This window comes from Moschus berezovskii, chromosome 24 (assembly GCF_049115385.1).
Source record: "Moschus berezovskii isolate FMDL1 chromosome 24, NW_MosBer_1.0, whole genome shotgun sequence".
Classification (NCBI taxonomy): Eukaryota; Metazoa; Chordata; class Mammalia; order Artiodactyla; family Moschidae; genus Moschus; species Moschus berezovskii.
In genome coordinates, this window is record NC_142483.1 from 10806688 (window position 1) to 10832076 (window position 25389).

General features: G+C 54.1%; 1 protein-coding gene across 7 annotated transcripts; it reads left to right on the plus strand.

Moving 5' to 3' along the window:
• The first annotated feature begins 889 nt into the window (after positions 1 to 889).
• HEMK1 (HemK methyltransferase 1, mitochondrial release factors N(5)-glutamine) lies at positions 890 to 15446 on the plus strand. 7 transcript variants are annotated; one of them, XM_055413909.2, is made up of 12 exons: positions 893 to 1326; positions 2810 to 3193; positions 3484 to 3575; positions 3888 to 3981; positions 8108 to 8242; positions 8548 to 8612; positions 8892 to 8941; positions 9804 to 9912; positions 10761 to 10856; positions 11016 to 11129; positions 11289 to 11413; positions 13969 to 15446. In XM_055413909.2, the coding sequence occupies exons 2-11, from the start codon at positions 2984 to 2986 to the stop codon at positions 11380 to 11382; spliced, it is 1059 nt and encodes a 352-aa protein (XP_055269884.1). In that variant the 5' UTR covers positions 893 to 1326; positions 2810 to 2983; the 3' UTR covers positions 11383 to 11413; positions 13969 to 15446. The 7 variants fall into 7 exon arrangements, with proteins under 7 accessions (XP_055269887.1, XP_088688083.1, XP_055269884.1 ...); XM_055413912.2 differs by lacking the exon at positions 13969 to 15446 and having other exon boundaries at positions 890 to 1326; positions 11019 to 11129; positions 11289 to 12020; XM_055413907.2 differs by lacking the exon at positions 13969 to 15446 and having other exon boundaries at positions 895 to 1326; positions 11289 to 12010.
• Positions 15447 to 25389: the final 9943 nt, after the last annotated feature.

A 25389-nucleotide genomic window follows, 5' to 3' on the forward strand; every position in this document is an offset into this window, starting at 1 on the left:
CTCTGGCCACCGGCTAGCCCGGGCTTCATCTCCACCCGGACAGACTCGTGCTCCCCAAATGCAGGTGGGCACAGGTTTGGGGAGAGCACTAGACTAGGAGTCCTTGAGCCAGCGTTGAACTCTGGCTGGACGCTCCACTAGCTTGGTGAACTAGAGCAAGATGCTTCTCCTCCTTGGCTCTCAGCTTCCTGCTCAGATGGGCTCTGGTATGAGGGCTGTTGGTATAGTACCCACCTCTGGCTAGAAATGAGGCATCTTTCAGAGAAATAGGGAAATGGAACGGTATTATTATTGGAGAGGCATTATTGGGCACCTGGACCCAGGAAAACCTACATATACCCCTCCATCCAGAGCTCGATCACCTCTAGAGTGAGGAGCTTTCAGATACCTTCTAATTCTCAGGCTTTCAGAGGAACTTATGGGGATCGCTTGTTAATAGCTTGTTACAAATACAGATCCCCGGGTCTGGGACGGAGCCTCGGAAACAGTGATCTAGTTAACAATAGACTCGAGGGCGGGGGGGAGTGGCCACACTTGAGGGACCCTGCCATGAATTTTATAGGAGCAACTGAGGCACACAGAGAGGACCTGGACAAAGCCCCCTGACGAGTCAGGATTCAAACCCTGGTCTACTAACACTTCCAATTTAGAGCTGCCTGCTCCAAACCCTAAAACAGGGGTTAGAGGGTCAAGAACGGCCCTGGGGTCCAGTCGCCACCTGTCCTGGACACTGGTCCGGTCCAGGTTCTGAACACTGGGTGCCACTCCTCAAATTAGTGCCCGCCCCCAACACTGGGCTACACCCACATGCCGCTTTACCCACACAGGGTCTATGTTAGGCCACGCCCCTGCGCATAGCGCCCGATCCCGTGAACTCCCGGCCAGCTGATGACACGCCTCCGTTCGGGTGGCCTACACATCCCCGGACTCAGTACCAGCCACCGCAGGCTAGAGCCGTATTCCTGCTGTGACCTTCAGGAAGACTGGGGAGCAACCCTAACACAACGCCACCCTTTCCCATCGTGGGCCTGCGAAAATAGTGTGCAAGGCGTTCGTACCCACTCCCCCGCCACTGGCCCGCAGGGGCGTCCGAGGTGCAACCCAGCGGCTCTAGGAACCCTGGAGCCGGTCGACGGAATCCGCCCGAGCCCTTTCTCAGTTGAACCAACCCCGGAAGCAGAGCCTCTCGGGAGCGCTCACATCCGGGTTATACACATCCGGGAGCGCCGAACCCGCGGCAGTTTCTTCAGGATGGCGCGAGAGTGGAGTAGCCTATTAGAAAGGTACAAGCAACACCCTGGAGACCTCGAGTTCTTCAGAGTTCCGGTAACCTTCCTCAGAAAGTCCGTGTCCCCGTTGTACAGATCTAGAAACAGGCTTGGTTAGAGGCAGTCTTTCCGTGAGAACTGAGAGGGAAGAAGCTGCCCCTGACTTCAGGCCTCCCCTACTCCTTGGGCAGCACTCTGGTAGTCAGAGCTGCGTCAGGAGTCCGAAGGATTTGTATCTTGCCTGGAACGGTTACTAGCTGGGTAACTTTGGGCAGGTTGCTTCCCGTCCCGGAGTCTTCTTTTCCTTCCTGCTTGTCTCTGAAGAGCGGCACCTAACAGTTGCCTAATAAAGGCTAGTTTGAAACCAGGTCTTTGTAAGAGGAAAGGAGACCACTGATTTGAAATCTTCAGCTAAATGTGTTTGTGATAATTTTAATATAAAGTTAACAAAAATTGTCACCCAAAAGTTATTTATTTGCGTCTTTATTTTTGTTTGCGCTGGGTCTTAGGTCTTCCTTGTGGTACTCAGGCTTTCTCTTGATTCAGTGGGGGGCGGGGGGCTTCTCATTGTGGTGCTTCTTTTGTTGCAGAGCACAGACTCTAGGGCGTCTGGTTTTCAGTAGTTGTGGTTCCTTGGCTTAGTTGGCATGAGAGATCCTCCCTGACCAGGGATTGAACCTGTGTCCCCTGCACTGGCTGGCGGATTCCCAACCACTGGACCACCAGGAAGTTCAACAAATTGTCAGATTTTTAGTTGGCAGTTTATGCTGGTGTTTAGGACCTTGGGTTAAATTGGGTGGAGGGATGATTTTCAGCGTACAAATCAATGATGTGTATGTGTGCTAAGTCGCTTTGTGTCCAACTCTTTTTGACTCTGGACTGTTATCTGCCAGGCTCCTCTGTTCATGGGATTCTCCAGGCAAGAATATTGGAGTGAGCTGCCATGCGCTCCTCCAGGGGCTCTTCCCAACCCAGGGATCCAACCTGCGCCTCTTACATCTCCAACATTGGCAGGCAGCTTCTTTACCACTAGCTCCACCTGGGAAGCCCACAAATCAATGACAGTACATGCTAAATGTCAAAAGCAAAACTCCCAAGCAAAAGCAGTCTTCTCCCCCAGTAATACTAGTCAAGAGCATGTAACATTGACTCCCTCTGTGTGTTGAGATGCCTCCCAGGCCCTTGACATTCATTGACTGAGGCACTGCTCACCAGGGAGTTTGTGTTGTTTCTTTCTAAATTAAAGCTCAGAAATAATGCCTTTCCCAAGGTCATATTCTCTCGGTCAAATAGATCTCTCCAAACCCCAAGCTTGCCAGCCCATGTATTACCAGGGACTGAACCATGGATTCAGATCACTTGAGCCAAAGACCTGAAGAAAATGTCACTGACCAAGGCAAGAAAACTCAAATAGGTGGGTGAGAGTATAAAATGGAGTCAGAGAGGGAACAGTAAAGTAAGCCCTCTCACAGGCAACAGGTCAGAGAAGAGTGAGTCCTGCGAGGCTCAGCTGCTGTCCTGATTCTCCTTCGCTATTCCAGGGCAGCCGTGTCTGAGGATCAGCCACGCTGAGGACCCAAAGCCTGTGACCGCTCCATCTCCTTCCAGCTGAGGCCAGTCACCATCCTCAGCAGCTGACATCACAAGAAAGACCTGGGCACCTCAGGGAAGTACTCAAGGGATCCTTTCCCTGAGACGTGGAGCATCGGGGCAGAATGCTGAGGTCCCTCCTCTCTGGCCTGGGGTGGAGGAAAGGCATTTGGGGCTGCGCCTTCAGCTCATGGCAACCCCATCAACCTCCGGCTGGGTTGTTGAGTGCCACTGAAATGGTCAGCCACTGGACAGCAGTCTTTGAGGAAAAGGGCATCCCTGAGGCCCGGGAATCCAGTGAGTACATCGTGGCTCATGTCCTTGGAGCCAAAACAGTTAAGTGCAGTGTCGTCGGGAGGACAGGAAGTGGGGGGAGGGAGGCCCCAGGGAAGGGACATCCAGGCTTTTCCACTTCACTGAGAGTGCTGAGCTGAGAATGATGGGATTTTTCTGAAGGAATGTCTTAGGCAAATACTTAAGTCATCCATCCAAGAAACTATTACAGTGTGTGCCAGACACTTGGGCTTCAGGGATAACCAGGGTGGCCAGTGTTGGACCCACCAGCATCATCAACGAAAGAAACCTGGGTCAGGGGAGCCAGCCATTAATGTTCTCTGTGGGTTAGTTTCAGAGCCTGAGGCCAGGACTTTGGACCCAGCCCCTGACCCCTTGGCAGCTACAGTGTATCCAGGAGCTGAGTAGCTACCGATTGCAAAGGTGAGCGCCATGGACTAAACCTGTGGGCTCTGTGTGGGGAGCAGGGTCCAGCTCCCTCCAGCCCCACCAAGTTCATGGTCAAGGACGAAGAAAGTATCCAAGGACTCAGAAGGTATTGGGATGAGAGTGATGAGAGAGGGGTCATGGTAGTAAATAGAAAGAATACAGGGAGGAATGGGCTTGGTTAGGAGTTCCAGGGCACAGGAGGCGTGACCCTACCTGACACCTTTGGCCACAGTGGTATCCCAACCAAGACATGGCCCTGTTGGTCCATTTGCTGACACTGATGATCATCTTCTTCCCCCTCTGCAGGATGCCTGTGCAGTACATCCTTGGTGAATGGGACTTTCAGGGTCTCAATCTGAAGATAGCACCCCCAGTTTTCATCCCTAGGCCAGAAACGGAGGTAGGTGTGCCCGCTGGACTAGACAGGATGGGATGAAGGGGTTCAGGGTGCCTGTCTTGTCCCAGACTTCCACCAGGGGGCACTGGGGCCCCATTATTGCTATCCTTTAGAGACAGCGCCCTTCCTGGCTGGCTGGATCAGTGGGGCCAAAAGGAAAGAGGTCTCTTGCTGGCCTCCTTGATTGTCATCACTTCCCAGGCCAGTGTCCCAGCCCTTGGCTGTCAGTGGCTCACGATGGCCCAACTAGTGCTGCCCACCAAGTACTCAGCCTGTCCTGTCATTTCCCTAGGAGCTGTCCCCATGGGCCCATAGCCAACCAAACCCGTGGGAAACAAGTGCCTCCTCTTTCTCAGGAGGCAGGGTGAAGTGGAGAGGGCTCCCGCTGAACACCTAAAAACCTGGGGCAGCTTTGTGACCTCAGGGAGCTTACCACCCGCCCCCTCTGGACCCAGATAATGAGAGGGTTGGGTCTCCAGACTAGGTAATTGTTCAGATCCTTTTTCCATCTACTTTCTAGTCAGATCACTGCCTGTGTTTCTCAGTTTACTAGGACTGAGGAGTGTGTGGTCCCAACATGCTTTCTGTAGGTGAGGCACCTTAATCCTGGGAGAAATGCTTTCTAGGGTCTTGGGCTTCCCCTGACCTTGTAGGTGGCAGAGCTGGGAGCCAGAGAGAGCAGAACAGGTGGCAGGGTAGGACAGTGGGGGCTGATAGGCAAGTCAGAGGGCACCAGATTCTGAGAAAAGGCACACCCATTTCTGGGGAAGATCAGACCTCATCCATCTGCTCCAGCCAGGGACCCAGAGCCCCTCCTCACTTTCCTAGCCTCCCCCCAGCCAAGAAAGCTTCTGACCTCACTGCCCTCTACATCATGTGGCTGGGAAGCCAGGTCTTCACCTTACTGCCCAGTGTCAGGGAGGAACAATAGGGAGTCTGAGACCTTGCTGAGGTCACAGAGGTGCCTGGACAGGGGCATGAGGCAACACTCGGACATCCTGTCTCCTGGTCATGGCCTTTTCCCTCACAGGGGCTGCCCCATCTGGGACTGGATGAGCTGGGGTGGGTGCAGAGCCAGAGCAGGATGGGCCTGCTACCTGCAGACTTTGGCGGGGGGGGCCAATCTGTCACTCCTCCAAGCATGCAGTATCTGGCCAGGAGGTCACTTACCATCCCCTGAGGCTGCCCAGGGTCAGGGCATTGGAAGGAAGCTACCACAGTGACCTTTGAGTCCCTTCAGAGCTGACCTGGCACCAACTGCATGTTTCAGGGTTCTGAGTGTTGGGTGTGGACTTCCGGTTCCCATATGCCACCCCCCCCCCCCGCCTTTCCTGGGTGGATCTGGGCCAGGAGAGCGGCTCTGCGGGCGAGAGTAGGGGAGGTGGGGGAGAGGAGGGAGGCTGCGGTGGGGAGGCCAGGTCCTTGCCTCACTGTACACACATTTCTCAGAACTTGCCAGGTTGCCCCAGTGTAAAGCCGCATCAGGGGGTGCCTTACCAAGAATTTGAGAGGACGTGGCCTGTGGCGGGGAGTGTGGAGAATGAGTGCACGGGAGGGGCCATGGTACTTGTGTTCTCTCCATCCACTGAAGGGTGGTTTCTGATGATGGGTGCAGAATTCTGAAATGCAGAGTTGTAGGCGGCATGTGGCCTGACCAGTTGGGTTTTCCCTGGGTGTGGGGAGGTGCTGCAGTCCCCAGCCTGGTGGTGTGTACAGTAGGAAACCCAAGGCTGGAAGCATGAACCATTCTTGCCCAGCTTGGTGGGGTGTGGGAGGCTCAATGCCCTATCTGTGATTAGCTTACAGGAGGCAATGCTCCCTTCCTGGGGCTGCCCCATCAAGACTGAAATGCCAGTGTGGGTGCTCCTGGCACCCAGGTTCTGCTGAGGCCTTGGGCCAACCTCTTGAGGGCTGTTGAGTCCTGTGGAGGCAGTGGCTCCAGGCAGAGCCGACAGCTTCATGCTCTTTGCCTCCTTCCCATGTTCCCCTCTGCTCCTGTCCTGCTGTGTTCTTGGATTCTTCCCTTGTTCACCTGGAAAAGGTGTCCTGGGCCTGTGACCAGCTTGATTTTCAGTTCTTCCAAGGAGCCACCAACTCTCAGATGAGGAGGCACTCTTCTAGGTGAGGAAGAGAGTTACTGGACCTGTTAAGAGTGATCTCCACCCCAACCCACTGTGCCTCAGGCGGCCCTATAGCCAAAATGATCCCTCCATGGTCTGGAGTGTGAGAGAGGCAGAGGGGCACTGGTGGCCCAGTCTCTCAGATTCGTACCTTGCCCAGGGTAGCCATTCACACATTTGGTGTGTGTTTCTGAGGTTGGGGTGTCTCTGTGAGGTGGCTGGCCAGTGTGGTCGACTAAGGGGTCATTCTCCAGCCAGGGTAAGTCTGTGGCCCGGAAACCAAGAGAAGTTCACGCTCCTAACAAGTTTCATTTGTCCGACTGGCTGCTCAGTACTTGGTCTCACCGCTGAGACCGCAGGGTCCCAGCCACAGCCCTAGACTGCTGGCTCTGTGCTGGCCCCAGTGCTGTGGCCCCAGCTTGCTGCCAGCACTCCAGTTCCCCAGTGGTGCCTGGTACGGGGATGGTGGGAACGAGTGAGCGGAAGCCCTTTCTGGCTGGAGACGGGCTGTCTCACCCTTTGGTAGCAGTTTGGTGCAGAAGGGGCTTGGAACAGGAAAGGTTGGACCCACTGGCTAAGTTCTACCTGCCTTGGACTTGCTACCCTGGGGACAGATGAGCTTTGCTCCTGGGTTGGGGTGCCTGGGAGGATGAAATACTTCTGGGGACTCAACACTGAAGAACTTAAATGGAAAATGGGTCTGAGTGATCTGGAACCCTCTGCCTGTTGGGCGTAACTGTTGACATTGAGACTTGGACGGACAGGGGAATCAGAGGCTTGGAGGGTAACTTTCTGCAGCCACTGAGAGCTTGCCCAGCACTTGGGGAGTAGCCAAGAGGTCTCTCTGTGGGCCAAGCTCTGCCCGTGTGGGACACATTGATGGCATAACCCCTGGGCTTTGCATCATTGAGCCTTCAGTCTGGTGGCAGAAGCACACCCCATCCTAGACCTAGGCCCATAGTGAGGAAAGTCATGGGAGAGAGACCAGAGGAAGTGGCTCTCTTTCATATGAAGGAAACACCCACTTCCTGACCCCTCCCCTCATTCCCTGAGCCAACCCTGCCAGAACCCCAGGAGTCCTCAGCCCCCAGGGGGCCCTCTCCAGCCCTCTTCAAGAGGGCAGGTCCCTTTGAGAAGGGATCATACTGCCCTTCCCTTGCTCCACGCCTGGCTCCTTGAGCGCCCACTCTACTGCTGTTAAGAAATATTTGGGCCAATGGGCAGCAGCGGCCCTTCATCCTCACCTTTACGCTGTATTGGCTTCCATGCACAATTTGCAGGGGGCAGATAGGTAAGTGGGCTTGAAACTGTAGTTTCTAAAGTGGCAGTGTCTGAAAGGCAGGTACAGTGTAATTAGGCACCTCCTACTGTGCCATGCCCGCTTATCCCGTGCCCTGTGTATGCCACAGCCGCGTTCAGATACAGTGCTCAGGTAAGGCTGTATCACCGCCCCCCCCAGCCCCTCCTGGAGGGAATTCCCTGTCCCTTTAACCTTGGGGCCTCTCTGGGGAGGCTGTGAGGAAGCTGGGGACATATTGACCCCTGATTGTTGGCTACCATGAACTGTAGGCCAGCCCTCTGGTGAGACTTTGACCCCTGGGCCTCACTTTCCTCGGTAGGATTTAATTAACAGATTAATACAGGGAACGTTCTAGAAGCAGGGCCAGGCACAGAGTGGGTGGCCAGGGACCATCAAGTATGACTCTTAACTTTGGTATGAGCACAAAACAAGAAGCTATCTGTAAAGGGATTAGCTGGGGCTAACTGAACACCTACCGTGTACCATGCATGGGATCAATGCTTCATGAATGTGCTTCTGTTTAATCTCCATTTGTCCCCAGTGAGGTGTGTTATCCTTTCCTATGCTCATATTTACAGACAGGGAAGCAGAGACATAGACCTGCCCGTAGCCCCAGCTGACATGAAGTTCAGTCTGGCTTTGGTCATCCCCCTCCTCCATTCACACAAGGGCAGATCAGCACCAACTCTGAGATCTGTCTGCCTTGCAGGAGCTGGTTGAATGGGTGCTGGAAGAGGTGACCCAAGGACCCCATGTGGTGGGAGCTGAAGGTGGCCCCCTCATCTTGGAGGTGGGCTGTGGATCAGGAGCCATCTCCCTCAGCCTACTGAGCAGGCTTCCCCAGGTGAGCTCCCTCTGCATGGGTAGACTGACTGGCACTCGCTGCCCTTCCTGCTAATCCCTCCCCTGCCTCTCTCTGTCAGAAGCACTTAGGGGAAAGTAACGGGAAGCAGGAGGAAGACACCTGCCCCAGCTCACATGGTCACAACCTCTAAGTCCCATGCCCTTCCATCTGGCCAGACTCTGGCCGCAGAGAGGGAAAGCTATTGAGCATTACCTTCCTCTTCTAGTAGAGGGTTGGAGGACGGCCCTGGTCCCCAGGCCTGGCCTCTCCGAACATCCTGCCTCCCACCCTTGTTCTTGGGGCAGAGCCGAGTCATTGCTGTGGATAAGGGAGAAGCTGCCATCTGCCTGACCCATGAGAATGCTCAGAGGTAGGTGGGCTTGAGGGCAGAGGGTCAAGGTAGGGGAGTCAGACTTTAGGGCCTGATCTCAACCTCTGTCTAGGTATCAAACCCACTGACGTTCACATCCAAGAAGCAGGAGGCAGTGGGGGTGGCCTGGTGTAGGTCCCACAGGGTTGGTTATAAATGGACAGTAGACACCAGGTTTCTTGCTGGTCCAAGAAGGGTTTAATCTCCCAAGACTTTGTAGCCAGGGGTAGGAGTCTGTTCCCACCCGCCATGCTCAATTTTACCTTCCTATCTCTCCAGGCTTCGGTTGCAGGACAGGATTCAGATTGTACCCTTTGATGCGACCTTAGGTACCTCTCCCACCCCTCTTCCCTGGGTGGAGACCCAGGTGCTGCTGGGTGGATGAGACACTCTACAGAGATGGAGGGAGGGTTTCTCCGACCTTCATTCACTCACCCACACACAATCTCAGACCAACCCTTGCTGAAGACAGGCAAGACCCCTTTGCCTCCTGGACTGACCCGACCCATGAAGGAACCAGCCACAGAATCTTTTTTTACCTTTCGTATCCTCCATAGTGAATGAGTTTAATTAGGGCTTGCTGTTGTCAAGAGGTAAGCAGAAGCTCTAGAGAAACCCTGGGGACCAAAATACTTCAGTGTCTGCCTGGCCCATACAGCGTGTCCTGAGAGTTCTGGCTCCATTTCGGATTCCATCACGTCCCCACAGGATCCTTGAGCTTCATGTACTGTCTCCATGGAGCGTGACACCTAGCACAGGATGGGGCCAGTAAACAGAGCCACTAGAAGTCAACTGACACAGCCAGGCTTGCCCTCCATATACTCAGTCTGTATTGATTTTGAGGCAGAGTGGCAAGATAAGTGGCACTGCAGAGAACAGAGGCTCTTGCTTGGCCAGTTAGTCAGAGACGGCTGCCTGAAAGTGGCACTTACACAGTGTTGCTTATTGGGGAGGTTTTTAACAGGAAAGAGAGAAGTCAGGGACACCCCAGGCCATGTCAGAGCATATACACTCCCACCCAGGCTGCTGGCCGGGATCCTAGGGCCCTAATCTGCAAGTCTAGTTTATCAGGTCCAGAGATAGTGCCAAGATATGTGACTTGGGGAGAGGGATTACCCAAGGGTCACAGCGGTGCGTGGAGCTTCCACCTTTCACCTCCCATTCTCTGCCATGTGTTCCCTTTGACCACAGTGGAGAGCTGGGCACACCTTCTACCCTGGGGCCCTGTGGACCTGGTTGTCAGCAACCCTCCCTACGTCTTCCACCGGGACATGGAGAAGCTGGCTCCTGAGATCCTCAGGTGTGGGGTAGACCAGGGAGGCCAGGCCTGAGGCCTAGTGAAGTGGGTCTGCCCTGGAGGACGACATTGGGAGGGATGCGGAGGCTGGGGGGCTGAAAGGAGCAGTAGTGTTGAAAGAGCCTCACTCTGGAACCCACAGACCTTCTTGGGTTCAGCACCTGCCTTCCCACTTAAGACCACTGAACCTCTCTGAGTCTCGGTTTCCTGCCTCTGAAAGGGGACTGGTGGAGCTTTGCTGGGCCAGGGGGCGGACTTGGTGATGACTAAGGTCTCAGACAACAGTGTACAATACTTGAAGGGTGCTCGGATGGGTGCACCATTTTCCAGAAGACTGAGGCTTAGAAACAGAAAGTGACTTTTCCAAGGTTGTTTGGGGGCTTAGCTGGAAAACTGAGACTGTGACCCTACTCCAGGCTTTTCACTGAGCCATCCTGCTCTCAAACTGGGTCTGAGAACCAGGGGTTGCCCAGGAGCCTCTGGAGGAGGCCATGGTAATGTGTGTCAGGGTGCTGGCTGACTTCCTACTTCATAACTCTTAGAGTGATTAGTGCCAGCTCTTGGCTTCCCCAGGCCAAGAATAGGAGCATCATTGTGGGGAGACCCTCATGCCCTGAGGATAGTCAGTCAATGGGATTTGCTGAGCGTGCCCAGCACTGCTCCATTTGGGGAGTGCCTGTAGAGGGGGGCGTTGGAGCTGTCACCATTTGGGGGCCTCTCTCTGGGACCTCAGACTTTGATCTCAGAATATAAGTTCCATAGAACCCTCTTTATGGAAGCCCTGGTCAGCTTCTCTGTACTTTCTAGATACCTCATCCCAGGCCCTTACCTCCCAATGTTTTCCTCTTCAGATATGAAGACCCAGTAGCCCTGGATGGTGGTGAGGAGGGCATGGACATCATTACCCACATCCTGGCCCTGGCTCCTCAACTCCTGAAGGACTCTGGGTATGGAGGGGGTGTCTCCTGGGTCTGACTTCCGCAGCCTTCTCTCCCGCCTTGATGTGTACTGGACCTGCTTTGGCCGTCACCCCTCCCAGCTCAGGCAACCCAGAAGTGCAGGTCCAGCCTTGCCCAACTGAGCTGACCCATTTCTCCCTCGCGTAGAAGCATCTTCTTGGAAGTGGACCCACGACACCCAGAGCTCATCGGCAGCTGGCTTCAGAGCCAGCCTGACCTGTCCCTCTATCTTGTGGCTGTGCGCAGGGACTTCTGTGGGAGGTGAGACTTAGCCCTTTCCCCAGCCCCCATGGACCAGCTATGCTGGTCCTTCTACACTGACCATCACAGCTCTGACTGTGGGGCGAGTGTGTGCTTCCCACTCCCTGCTCATTCCCCAGGGCCCAGGTAGTAACTGGCCTCTTGTCCCTGTCTCTCTAGGCCGCGGTTCCTACATATCAGGAGGTCTGGGCCACAGCGTGGTTCCCCTGTGGATGCCTGGCCAGGGCGCCAACCTGCCAGAGTGCCTGGCTGACATTTCTACCAGGAATGCTACTTGGAAGGAGGTAGATGGTGCTGTCCAGAACCCCAGATGCTTGTGGCATTTCCCATGGCCCTGTGATTCTCCGTGCTCCATGATTTCTAGGAGACTGGGGAATAGGAGCAAGGGTGGGGGTGTCTTTCCTGGGGCAGCAAAGGGCAAGGGTGCCCACAGTGCAACTCAGGAGTTGAGCGGACCCAGGTTCCCAGTCTGACTCCATCGTGTCAGCGTGGCCAAGGCAGGTTGCTGTGTCTTTAGGGGAATTGCTCTGGGGATGTTGGAAGATACAGCCAATAAAGTGGCAAGAGACCAGCAAGTGATGGCCTAATGTTTTGTTATTGCGATGTGTGGGTCCCCTGATGCCTTGCCCCTAGGCTTTGCTGGGAGTGAGAGCTTCCTTCTGCCTTAGCAGGGCTGGCTGGCAGGCCCCAGCTGGCGGGTTTGCGGGAGGCAGTGTAGAGAAAGGCACATGGTTGCTCCTTCTGGCCTTGAAGCTGGGGTACTTGGCACTGAGTGGCTCCCTTCTGAGGGCTGGCTTAGCTGTTCAGTGGCTTGGGTACACTTAACACACACACACAGACACACACACACAGACACACACACAGACACACACACACCACACACACACCTGACTGGGCCTGGGCTCTGAGCACAGGAACCTCATCTGAACTTGAGCTTGGGGATGGCGCCTGCTTCCTGGAGGGGGCATGGCTGAGGGGCCTCCTATGCCGTTCTGGGGTCACATTTCCACATTTACTTAATTGAAGGCTTGAGCCAGTGAGGGGTGCACAGGGCTTGTGTTTGCTTTTTATTCCCATAGTTTCTAGGTAAAACATTCCTTCCAACTCAGTTTTGGGGTTTCCGAAAACCCCTCCATCCCTGGTTGTAGCTGGGAAGAGTGAGAAGCTGAGCCAGAGTGAGACCTCCACCCTAGCTCTGGTCTGCAGACTTGTGGTTTCCAGGAGGCCTAAAGGCCCAGCCCTTCTGTGAACAGTGACAGGAAACCTCCAGGCTGGCAGGTGCTGGTGTTAGCCTGCATCGAGGGAGGTCTCGGGGAACATGGCAGACTAGGCTTGCTCATTCTGTTGAACTCCCTCTCCCATCCCCCCAGCCCAGTCATTTCAAGGGCCTGACTTGGTGATGTGGTGGCCAGAGGCGGTGTGATCTGGTAGATAGCATCCTCTGATGGAGCCAGGAGGCTGGGTTCCAGAGCCGTGTCTTGCAGTGGGCCCTTCCCTGTGAGAAACTGGCTCTTCTGGTTCCAAGGCCACTGCAAGGTGGCAGCCTTACTTAGCTCTCAACCAGGTGAATTATATAGCTGGTATTGGAGGGCCCACTCCCAAGAGAAGACTTGGCCTGCCTGAGGTCCTGTGATGGGAGGAGGCCAAGTGGCAGTGGGAAGTTAGGTCCCTGCCTTGGGGGGAGTCTGTTTGCTGGGGCCATACCTGGCCTGAACGACTCCCTCGCTGGTCATGGTATTTGCCTTCACAGAGGCCACACTGCAGTTCCCAGCAGCACCCTGTCCTGCTCCTTTCCCAGCCCAAGCTGGGTGGACCTCAACATGCCCATGGCTTCCTTTGAGGAGGAGCCAGACTCCCCCTTAAGACTGCTCCAGAAGGAAGCTGGAAGGGTGAGGTAGGCTTTCAGAGCCCCCATGTGCTCCCAGACCTCTGCCTACCTCACCAGTGTTGCCCGTCCTCTCCTCCTGCCCCGGTCCTTTGTCTCTTGCTGTCTTCACAGCATCTCAGGGTAGCTGCCCTGACCTAGCAGTCTGTTGCCTCCTTATCCCACAACCCCGGCTTCCCTGATGGTCCTGCCCTTCTGGCCTCAGGCCCGTTACCGAGGAAAGATCTTGGCAGGCATGTGGACATGGCTTCCCAAGAGGACAGAACGATGCAGAGTGAGAGTGTAGGAGCAGTTGGGGCCACTGAAGTAGGGGCACCCTTGGGGAGAGCTTCTTCCCACGAGGCCTAGGAACCCTGGGAAAGAAGTTTGTATCAAGTGAACCTCCGACCTCAAGCCTGCAGCCACTGGCTTGATTGAAACTTGGGCGTTGAGGTCCAGTGTTGAAGCCACACCAGCCTGGGTGCAGAACCTGGCAACTGCCTGTCACTAGGGTGTGAGGGGATAGGTGACTTCCCCTCTCTCAGCCTTAGCTTCCAAGTCTAAGAAATGGAACCAAGTGCTTTATCTTAATGTGATTTTGAAGAGACCATGGGTTGTACCTTTCATGGGGCACTGTGAGTGCTTTCATTGCCTTCCTGGGAGGGTAGACATGAAGAGGGCCATGTACTTGTGTGTGTGTGTCTTGTGCTTGGCACCAGCATGAAATAGGCAGAAAGACATGGCAGTCTGGAAAGGAGGGAGGGCAGGGATTTCAGTCTTGGGCTCTTGCCTTCTCTCTGCCCTCTGGAGATGGAGCCACCAAGAGGCTGGTGGCCTGGCAGCCAGATCTCCCCTCAGTCCCTCCTTGCCCTCTTCACTAGGGCCTGAGTGCGCCAAGGTGCACGCCAGAGAAGCCAGTGACTCCAGCCCAGGGAAAAACCACGCTCTCCTGCACTGTCTCCTCCCTCCTTCCAGGGGCCAGAGTCAGAGATGATCTGCCTCCTTCAGCCTGTGTCATGGAGCCCTGGAGACAGTGGCAGGAGGATGTGGTGCTGATGTGGGAGTCCAGGCTCTGCAAGCCCCTGAGGTCTTAAGGAATCTGCCTGCTGTCCACCCAGTCTCCTTCAGCTGGAGCCACAAGCATGGGCAGAGGGTGTAGGAGTCCCTGATGGTTATATTCTGGGAGAACAATTCCATCTCCTCTGACAGTGGAGGAAACCGAGACTTCGCCTCAAGTTGGATGCTTTTCCCAGCTGCCCATGTCTCTCCATGGGGCCCATCTGGCTACTTTTCTGATATGTATCCTTTCTGCTCTCCCCTACCCCTACCTGAATCCTGTGCCATCAACTTCTCCCAGTCCCTGCCCAAAACCCTTGGCTGGCTCCCCATGACCTGAGTGGTGTCTGTGTCTGGCCAAGTCCAGATCTGAAGGGCTAGGGGAGGATGGCTATGGGAAGGGCTTGGGGAGCCCTACCAAACCCTCATCCGTGCTCTGAGTAGGCTTCTGTTGAAACAGAGTTACACTGCTGACCGAGTTTGGGAACTAACCTGTGCAGGCAGCATATCCCTCCCTGTCCACCTCTGGATTCTTTTTTCTACTGCCCTAGACTCCAGCTTCCCTGCGTAACTCTCCATTCCCCAAACACCCGTCCTTCCCTTTGCCCCAGCTGTATGTTCATCAGAAATGCCCTTGCCCACCACTGCCAGTCCATATAATTCTCTCCTTCAAGCTCCAACACAAATGCTGTCTCCTCCAGAGCACCCACCCTGACCTCTGTTCTCGCTGTCAGCCCGTAGGCCACTTCTTCCAGTAACAATGACATTCTGCCCCATGCATTTGGAAGCCTTCCTGTCTCTTCTCTCTGGGGTCCCATGTGGGTCTGATGTACCCTAAGCCCAACAGATGTCCACCAGAAATCCAACAGTGTGTGTGTTTGCCGAAATGTAGCTGGAATTTCCCATGTGGCTCACATCACAGCCGACAGTAGCTCTTGGGTGTTCTGGTCACAGTAAGGAGGGTCTGGCCTCCCACCCAGGCCTGGCAGCTGTTTGAGTTGAGCCATAGCCAGTTTGAGGGCTCAAGTGCACCTGATCTCGGCACAGCAGCCACGCTGAGTACAGGCTGTCCTTGTTGGCAGCGGGGGCTGGCACCAGGTTTCCTGGAGCTCTGGGCCCCAGCAGCCCCCAGCCAGTGTTGGCCAGAACAGCAGCCTGGTCTCCACCCTCCATGACGCCTCTGTCCTAGGAGAGGCCATCATGGGTGGGGATTGGGGCTGGCAAAGCAGTCCTCTCCTTCCTGTGGTAGGCAGGATAATGGCCCCAAAGATGCCTGTGGCCTCGTCCCCTAAACCTGGGAATACATTGCCCTATGCAGGTCAGGAAGCAACTGTTAGAACTGTACATGGAACAACAGACTGGTTCCAAATAGGAAAAGGTATACGTCAAGGTTGTATATTGTCACCTTGCTTATTTAACTTATATGCAGAGTACATCATGAGGAACACTGGGCTGGAAGAAGCACAAGCTGGAATCAAGATTGCTGGGAGAAATATCAATAACCTCAGATATGCAGATGACACTACCCTTATGGCAGAAAGTGAAGAGGAACTCAAAAGCCTCTTGATGAAAGTGAAAGAGGAGAGTGAAAAGGTTGGCTTGAAGCTCAACATTCAGAAAACAAAGATCATGGCATCTGGTCCCATCACTTCATGGGAAATAGATGGAAAAACAGTGGAAACAGTGTCAGACTTTATTTTTTTGGGCTCCAAAATCACTGCAGATGCTGATTGCAACCATGAAATTAAAAGACGCTTGCTCCTTGGAAGGAAAGTTATGACCAACCTTGATAGTATATTAAAAAGCAGAGACATTACTTTGCCAACCAAGGTCCGTCTAGTCAAGGCAATGGTTTTTCCCGTGGTCATGTATGGATGTGAGAGTTGGACTGTGAAGAAGGCTGATCGCCGAAGAATTGATGCTTTTGAACTGTGGTGTTGGAGAAGACTCTTGAGAGTCCCTTATACTGCAAGGAGATCCAACCAGACCATTCTAGAGGAGATCAACCGTGGATGTTCATTGGAGGGACTGATGCTAAAGCTGAAACTGCAATACTTTGGCCACCTCATGCGACGAGTTGACTCACTGGAAAAGACTGTGATGCTGGGAAAGGTTGGGGGCGGGAGGAGAAGGGGACGACGGAGAATGAGATGGCTGGATGGCATCACCGACTCTGTGGACATGAGTTTGAGTGTACTCCGAGGGTTGGTGATGGACAGGGAGGCCTGGCGTGCTGGGATTCATGGGGTCGCGGAGAGTCGAACACGACTGAGTGACTGAACTGAACTGAACATGGCAAAAGGAACTTTGCAGATTTGATTAAGTTAAGGGTCTTGAAGTGGAAAGATTATCCTGGACTATTCAGGTGGGCTCATTATAATCACAAGTGTCAGAGAAAAGGAGATGTGATGATGGCAGCAGAAGTCAAAGTGATGCCGTTGCTGGGGAGTGGCCCATGAGCCATGGAGTGCAGACGGCTTCGAGATGCTGCAGAAAGCAAGGGGATGGATTCTCCCTTAGGGTCTCAAGAAAGAACGCCTGCCGTCTTGCCAACGCCTTGATTTTGGCCTAGTGAAACTGATTTTGGATATCTGACTTCCAGAACCTAAGATGATACATTTGAGTTGTTTAAAACCACTAAACATGGTCATTTGTTGTGGCGGTAACAGGAAACTGTTAACAGATTTTGGTGAGTGAGTGAGTAAGTGCTCAGTCATGTCTGATTCTTTGCGACCCCATGGACTGTAGCCCGCCAGGCCCCTCTGTCCATGGGATTCTCCAGGCAAAAATACTGTAAGTGGGTTGCCATTTCCTTCTCCAGGGGATTTTCCTGACCAGGGATCCAACCCTTGTCTCCTGTGTCTGGGATCAGGGGAGAGAGCAAAGCTGGCCTCCACAGCCGTCTCCAGTGGCGTGGGGGCCACCCAGGCCCTCAGAGAGGACCTCAGAGACTAGATCCAGCTGGGGCCGTGAGTGTGTGCACAGGTCCGGGTCCCGTGGGAAGCCCTGCTGGTGGCTGCGAGGAGAGCAGGGTTCCCCTTCACACCCTTCTCTGAGGAGACTGACTATCCGTCACCACCATTCTGAGAACCTTTAGCGTCTTTGGCCTTATACCCAGAAACGCGCTATGTAAGAGGTGCAGATCCTGGGACTACTCCCCTTCCAGGACACTTCCCTCAGTCACCCTCCAGGGAAACGGTGGGGAAAGCCAGTTTTACAGTTTAGGAAAGGCAAGGGAGCCTTCCTCAGCCTTGATGGGGGCCCTGAGCTGGCCACCACCTGTCCCTGGCCTTGACTGAGGAGAGACAGGGAAGCGGCTCAGAGCAGCTCTGCCCCATGGAAGGCAGGCCTTGTGGTGGCTCCTTCCAGGGACCAAAGTCTCTATCGGAGACACTGACTCTCGGAGTAGGGAATGCCACCATATTGCCCCTGCTATGCTGGGTCTATAACCCTCTCCTGGGGCATGCATTCTAGGGGAATGGAGGGGTCAGACTTCCAGCCTACTGAGGCCAAGGAGCAGATTATGGGGGCTTGAAGCACCCACAAAGATCCCTGGGCACAAATGAGAGCATTGAGGCTCAGTAGGTCAGGGCTGGGACTCAAACCCAAGGCTGTTCTCTGCCTCCCAGCTTCCAGCCTTTCATCCCCTGCAGACTCCCAACCCACCTTGATTTCCAGGAGTAGTTCTGTCTGCCATTCCTGGGAGTCAGTATGAGGCCAGGCTTCGTGGGCAAGCAGAGGGAACCCTGAGCTAGAGCTGCCTGGGCCTTCTTTCCTTTGGGCCTTGCAGCTGAGAGAGGTATCTGGGCAGCCCCACAGGTATGCCCCATCCTCTTCCATCTTGTCATTTCTGAAGCTCCTGCTGGGCCCCGAGCTCCTACTGGGCCCCGAGCAACTGCTTTGCATTTAGTAGTGTTAATCCTTATACAATCCCACAGACTGGGTTTTTAATCACATCCATGATGAGGAAACCAAGGCTCAGCAGGGTGTAGTCACAGGGAAGGTCACACTGCTGGACTGGAAGGGAGGGGGAGGCCACCACCGGTGCCCATGTGAATGGTCAGACTGAGGTCAGCATAGCTAGGTTCTGGGCTGCCCCCTGTAAAGCTTAGTGCAGAGGTCCACCGAGGCCTGTAGCTCCATAGGGCAGGAGCAGGGGTTACCAGGGCTGTTCCCAGAGGGCATTTTTTTTTTAAAGTTTTTATTTATTGACTGCTGGATCTTCATTGCTGCACACGGGCTTTCTCTAGTTGTGGTGAGCGGGACTGCCCTCCAGTTGCCGTACGCGGTCTTCTCGTTGTGGCAGCTTCTCTTGTTGGGGAGCACAACTCAAGGGTGCTGGCTCAGTAGTTGTGCATGGGCTCAGTTGCCCCGCGGCATGTGGGATCTTCCCAGACCAAGGGTTGAACCTGTGTCTCTTGTGTTGCAAGGTGGATTCTTAACCACTGGACCACCAGGGAAGCCCCCAGGGCTTGGGCCCTTCTCCTGGGGTGTGTGAAGCATAGGATCAGGGCTCAGGCTCCCGAGCCCTGCAATGTGCCAGGCTCCTGGGAGATGGCACCCCTCAGGAGGACCTGGAAAATATGGAGACTGAACGGTACACTCTAAACCAGGTGATTCTGGGATTATTTCATTCATTCTCAAGACATCCCATAAGGCGAAGTCCGTGAACCCTCCCATTCTACAGGTGAGGAAAACTAAAACTGGGAAAGACGAAGGAACCTGCTCACATGCAGGCCGAACTGGGATTCCCTCCCAGGCTGAATGACCCTGGGCCTGATGCCTTGGTCATCACACCTGGCTTGAAGAGGGTAGTGCCCAGGACAAGGGTAGAGCAGGCCTGGAATGAGGACAGTCTGGGCAAAAGCCTGGGAGCCCGAAGGCACATGGGCAGGAATGTGTGGTGGCGAGGCGGTGATGGTGGTGGATGCCCTTGGAGGAACTCTGAATGCACTTTGGGAACCACGGCCTAATGTAAAGAGTCTCAGGGTGAGTGACAGGGTCAGGTGGGCACTGAGGATATCCTCTGGTTGCCAGAAAGAGGGGTTGGGGGAGCAACTGAGCTGAGGTCTAGAGGCTGCTAGGAGCTAGAGCAGTCGACCTTCTGGAATAGAACAACTCACAACCATTGCTGAGGAACTAGATATACGGTGGGGGGTAGCCAGTCCCACAACAGAGCCCAAGGCTCTGACTGGAACCTGTGGGCCCTGGAGCCACCTTGGACTGGGGACTGGAATGGACGGGGTATCTGGAGATCCAAATGTGACCCTGTGGGGATATAGCCTAAAAGCAGCCCTTTAAATGGAGTTGTGAAGACCAGCCTCCCAGGTCTGAGTGCTGTCAACAACAGTAACTGGCCTCTCCATGTGTACCGGCACCAAGTGCCACAGACGCTTTGTCATGAATCCTCTGCACATGAGGCGCACCTTCCTTAGCCCACTGGACAGGTGAAGAGACCTGGGTTTAACTTGCGCAACATCACACGAGCAGGAAGTGGCCATGTTGGGGTTTGAAGCCAGTCCTCTGACCTTCCAGCTGGAAGGGGAATGAACAGGCCACAGAGGCCAGCTGCAGCCCAGGGCCCTGGTACCCAGCTGGGGTGCCCCCAGGGCCGACATGGGGTTCCAGGGCAAAGAGGAAAGTGGTGAGTCAAACAGAAAGCACCAGATGGGGAGTGAGCTTCCTCCCCTCCCAGCTGCCCCTGGTGCCAAACTGTCACAGCCCTCCCTCTGCAGAGGAGCCCGTGGGGGCGGGGAGGGCAGTGAAAGTGGCTGCTGCTGGAAGGGGACTCTGATGTGCTCCGGATGTGGCGGGGGAGGGGGGGACACTGACAGTCACCCAGACTCTGGTTCCCAGCTGACAGGTGGGTGAGGAAAGTGAGTCCTCTCTCAGCCTAAGTTGGTATAAAGCCTACCAGGCCAGACGGGAGCATTTCAGGTCCCCAGGCCTGAGAGGTTCTGGGAGGAGATGCAGGTGGATGTGCCTAAAATCCTTGGAGGCATTCCACAGCTCAAGAACTGCCCAGGGCTCCCCACTTTCTGCTGGCACAGAAATCCTCTCTTGTCATTCCGCCCAGCCCTCCTGCCCAGATCCCTGGAGCTGTGGAAGTTTCAAACCAACTTTTACATGGAACTCAACTGTGTATTTTTTAAAAGACAAGAGCAGTGTCTTACACATAAATGGATTTTGTTAGTTCACATTCTCAACACTTGGCATGCAGTCCATCAGGTGAACGGTGATGAGCGCTGATGTTTAAATGGGGGGCTGGGGTGGGAGCTGCAGTCTTCTGTCAGCCTTCGCTTTCAGTTTCTTGCAGTATTTGATTTTGGTGGCCCAGGACCAAGTGACCCCACCAAGTGATTTGCACAGACAAGTGGGTACAAATGGAAGTGTGTTTCTGAAGGCCCCCTTTCAGTCTCTTTTATTCTCAGAGACCTCAGGAGCAGCCTTATGTCCTGCTCAGCCCAGACCCAGGACTCTGGACACAGGGGAAGGAGTCTTAATGCATCATAATTTGGTGTTAGGCCCATCTGAGTGTGTGTGTGTCATTTTTTAAACTGGGTTTTTTCCAGTAGTTAAAAATATGAATGAAAGAGAGGGAGAGAGAACGGAAAGGAAAGGAGGAAGGGAAGGGAAGGAGAAGGAAGGAATTCAGGCTTCTGAGGATGCCCTCGCTCAGGTTCTTGGTGAGGAAGCCCACCCTGACTGCTCCGCCCCTACCTGTCCTGGAGGTTCCAGTGCCTCCTCTTACTCAGCATCTGTCTCAGCAAGTGAGTCTGGGCCGCGTACTTCTGAAAAGTCTTAGGAGTCCACAACTCCTCCTGGTTTCTCTGGGCCTTCCAGGTACTCAGTCCTGGTTCTGGGCAGGGCAGAAGGCCCTACGCAGGGGACAGGGAATAGGGGCTTCCCTGGGCTTTGTGTTGTGTCTCCAGAGGTGGGAGGACAGGGGAACCCAGTGCCCCTGAGAGCCTGGGGTTTCTGAACCTTCAGTTCTGGGAACTTGCTGTACTTCAGAAAGAGAGAAATGAGAAGCAAAACCCTAGGGCCTCAGCGCCACCAACCTCCCCCCCTCCCCTTTCCTGTCTTCCTTCCGCTGAGTCATAGCCAAGAGCCCAGCACCTCTGCCTCCTTCGGGGCCATGTGGGTGGGGTGGAATTCACGGTCACGTGAGGACACAGCATCTGGACAAGTCCTCTTTTCCTGCAAGTGCCTGTGCAGAGCCCTGAGTTGCTGAGCCCTAAAGCTGCCTGCCAAGTTTGGAGAAGGGGTGACTGAGGTCTTTAGTATCCTGTGTCCCCCTGCGATCCCCAGGCCAGCTGTTCACCTACAAGCATTGAGCACCAACTGTGAGCCAGACAGGGTGATTCAGGTGGGGCCCTGTCCTTGAGGAACTCGTGGATTTGGACATGGACCTGACAGGCCCCTCAGGTCAGTGGGGAGCCATGGGAGCCAGGCCACATCACACATGCCCATCATGAAGACCTGCACACCCTACACAGGTGGCCATAGGTATGTGCCTGTGCATCGGTGTGGGACTGGGGCACGTGGGTCCATGTCCGTGATCACAGATGTCCACACAGGCCCTGCATTGGATTATGGAGCGCCAGACTCTGGTACCCAGGTCAGGACCTTGTGTGTGTGGCCTCTGTGAGGGGCCCCAGATTGTTGAAGGCTGAGGCTACCTTCCAAGCTGGGAGAAGGGGTGACTGAGGTTCTTAGGGAAGAGATATCACCCTGTCTTGGAGGCCCGAGTACTGTCACCGAGTCACGAGAGTCCATGGGAGCTTGAGTACTCTGCCCCCATTTTGTGGAAAAGAAATCTGAAGCCCAGAAAGGGCCCATGATTTGCCCAAGGTCACACAGCAAGTTGGGGGAGGTCTAGAAGGGGAACAAGCCAGACCTGGGCACGTGTCTCCCTCCTTGACCTTTCTGGCCTGGCATTTGGGGCTTGGCACCCCCTGATGACCACACTGCATCAAATTCTGGGTTGATTCTCTCAGCAAACCACCTGGGGACCAACCACAGGGTCCCCCTACACCTCGCCATTCCCAGGAGCTTTCACTGCACTACATCTTTGCTTGGGCGGCCTAGCTGCCTGTAGTTCCCTCTTTCTCCATCAGTCTCCGTCTCTCTCTGATTCGTCAAATAAGATCCAAACTTCCAAATTCTGCTTTATGCTTCCTCTGCCTTCTTTGACCCCCTGGGACTTCCCCTCCCTCTTGCCTCTCTTGGCCTCTGTCCCCCTCATTCCCACGCACTGTCCACCCACCTCCTAAATATAAAATTAATCCATAGAGCCCTAGGCTGGGTGTCAGGGGCCCTTTGAGGCTGAGACAGTGGAAGCCACACCCGGGCCAGTCCAGCCCTCCAGACTTTGCCAGTCACTGAGGTGGGCCCTGGAGCTGGGAGAAGAGACAGCACCTCTGCTAGGCCTCACCACCTGCCCCCAGCTCGGCCTTTTTGCTCAAGGCCCAGACCTGGAGCCCTGTACTTGTGGTGAGGTTGATTCCTCAACCCTCAACGTTTACCATTCCGGGTTGTTTATTCCCCGACACCTTGAATACCCCTCCACTGAGGGCTCAGCCTGTGTTTCATAGGGTGGAGGGTGGGGGTCAAACAAAGAGTAGAGAACCCTCAGATTTTTGTTGGGTGTCGCTCTTTCGTTGAACGACTCCGGCCAGAGCTGTCTGCTCCTTTCCAATGCTCTTTCCCTCCACTTGGTCTCAGGAAGTGGGCAGGGGGCCGGCCATCTTTGCCCCATGAGGTTCTAACTCCCATCATGCCAGCTGTCGCCTCACTCCTCTCCAGCCACGACTGGGAGCCTAAGATTGATTGTCGGACCTACTTTTGGCGCTGGAGTATGAAGGAAAAAGGGACAGAGACACTGCCCATCAGGAGTTGATGGCCAACTGGAGGACAGAGACAAGTAAACAGGTCCTTATCCTTGCCATGTGTGGTGTGTGTTCGATTGCTGTCTGCTGGGCACTGTGCCAGGCCCTGGGCATGGGCGGTGTTCAGATAAGGCCCTGCTCTCGTGGAGCATGTCCCCTCCTGCTCAGGTTCCCACTCAGCACTTGCAGTGCTCAGCTTGAGGCTTTCCCTACAGCACAGGCCAGCTTAGGAGGTGGAATGGCCAGGGAGCTCACTCTCTGGAGCAGCCCTAAGCCTGCGAAGGGTGGGAATTGGTGGGTACACATCCCAGCTTCCTCACCCCCTCATGTGGACAACCCCAAGGAGTGTTCTACACCGCCTGTCAACTGGGGACTGACCTCAGTTGTCCACAGAGGGAACACACTCATTTACACACCTGCTCTGGCTTCCTTTCCTTCCCTGTCTCACTTCCCCTCTCATCTCCGTCAGAAACTAGGAAGAATATGATTTCACCCAGCTCACAAGCTGCCATATTCCGAGGATGCTGGTGGAAGATACAGCACTCCTGCTTGAGAAACAAAGTTAGTTTATCTCCCACAGAAACAGTAGACAGAGGATCAGCATTTTCTTGAACCACTTCCCTGAACCCAGTGCCTGCAGCGTGACCCTGTAAGGGCCAGATGATGCCTGCACATGCAGTAGGTTGACAGCAGAGAAACCCCGAGATCAGGGAACCCAAATCTTTTATAATAGACTGTAAGCCAACCTGCCTAACCTTTGCCCCAGAGGCAGATACTATCTTTATTATACTAGACAATAAATAAATCTGCCTTTTTCCCTGGAGGGAGACATTATCTCTATCTCCGAAGGCTATTCACTGGAATAATCACCCTTGAAAATGTTGTTTGGAAGGAGGGCAGTCAGTGCCTCTGCGAACAACTGTACAGAAAAGGGAGACAACCAGGAAGAATGGTCTACCAGTACCCTATCGGTGCTTCTTGACATCACCTTTGAAATAAACTACTTGTGTTTGGATCTTTTTATTAATATTTATTATTTATTTGTTTATCCGGCCACATCAGCTCTTTGTTGCAGCATGCCGGATCTTTAGTTTCACATGTGAGATCTAGTTCCCTGACAAGGGATAGAACCCTGGCTCCCTACAATGGGAGTGTGGAGTCTTAGCCACTGGACCATCAGGGAAGTTCCTGTGTTTGGATCCTTGACCCTGAGCCTGCCTCTGGGGAAAACCCTTCAAGACTGGGAAGATGACACTAAATGAGCATTAATGGGTTTCCTGATGTGGCTCTCATTTCTCCAGATCTGTCCTTCAAATAATGCGGGGGAGCCACACGAAGGAAGAAGTTTCCTTTCCCAGAATCAGTACTGTTGTGATTTCTTAGGAAGGTGCTCTAAAGGACTCTTGGAGTGTCATTTTTCACGTTTAAATATTTAGTCCATCTAGAACATGGTGGTTGCCTCTGTGAGGTAGACATTGGACTTCATTTCCCACCCCCCCAAATCATTCTAATATAATTTATGGGAAATTGTGTCTGGTCCATCACCAGTATCTTCTAATCTGCCTGCAGCCTATTGTGTAGAATATGTCACAAACACACACATAATCAATTCACAGGCAATGGACTAACGAATACATGGGCACCCCCATCACTGGGGATTTGGCACGAAGTGAGACACCATTCAAGCTCCAGCAGAACGCAGGGAGGCTGCGGCCCAGCCTCGGAGTTTACACAGAGGGTTTGAACGTGAATCGGAAAGGTTTCCTTCTAAAAAGTAGTTAATAATTAATGAAAGTTTCAAAAACTTGGGGACTTCACTGGCAGTCCAGTGGTTAAGGTTCTGTGCTCCCACTACAGGGGGCACAGGCTTAATCTCTGGTTGGGGAACTAAGATCCTGCAGGCGGCATGATGTGGCCACAAAATAAATAGTATTTCTGGGGCTCCTGTCTACTTGGGCCCATGGTCAAGGGTTAACCCGAGGGGTGGGCTGGGACTAGGCAAGAAGCCCCACAGAGAAAAATCACCAAACATATATACTCCTCACCATGATTCTATACTGGAGGAGGGCATGGCAACCCACTCTAAGTATTCCTGCCTGAAGAATCCCCCCGAACAGAGGAGCCTGATAGGCTGCAATGACACGTTGCGGGAGGTGGGTAGCAGGTTTGGAGCTGTGCTCAGTGAAAGCCAGGAGTGACTGGAGGGCTTGAGGGGAGAGCAGCTCCCTGCCCACATCTCTGTCCAGCCTTGACCAGGGAGGGGGTCTCCATTCTTCTCAAGGCAAACACATCCTGAGTGGTTAAAAGACTGTCTCGAGGTCACCCAGCCAGAGAGGGAGGCCCTTACTTCCTTTCTGTGCCTGTCTAGACATGCCCCCCAGCACCCCTTCCAGGTCCCTGGGACCCATGATAGGAACACTCACGGCCACTCCTCAGAGTGTGATTAGGT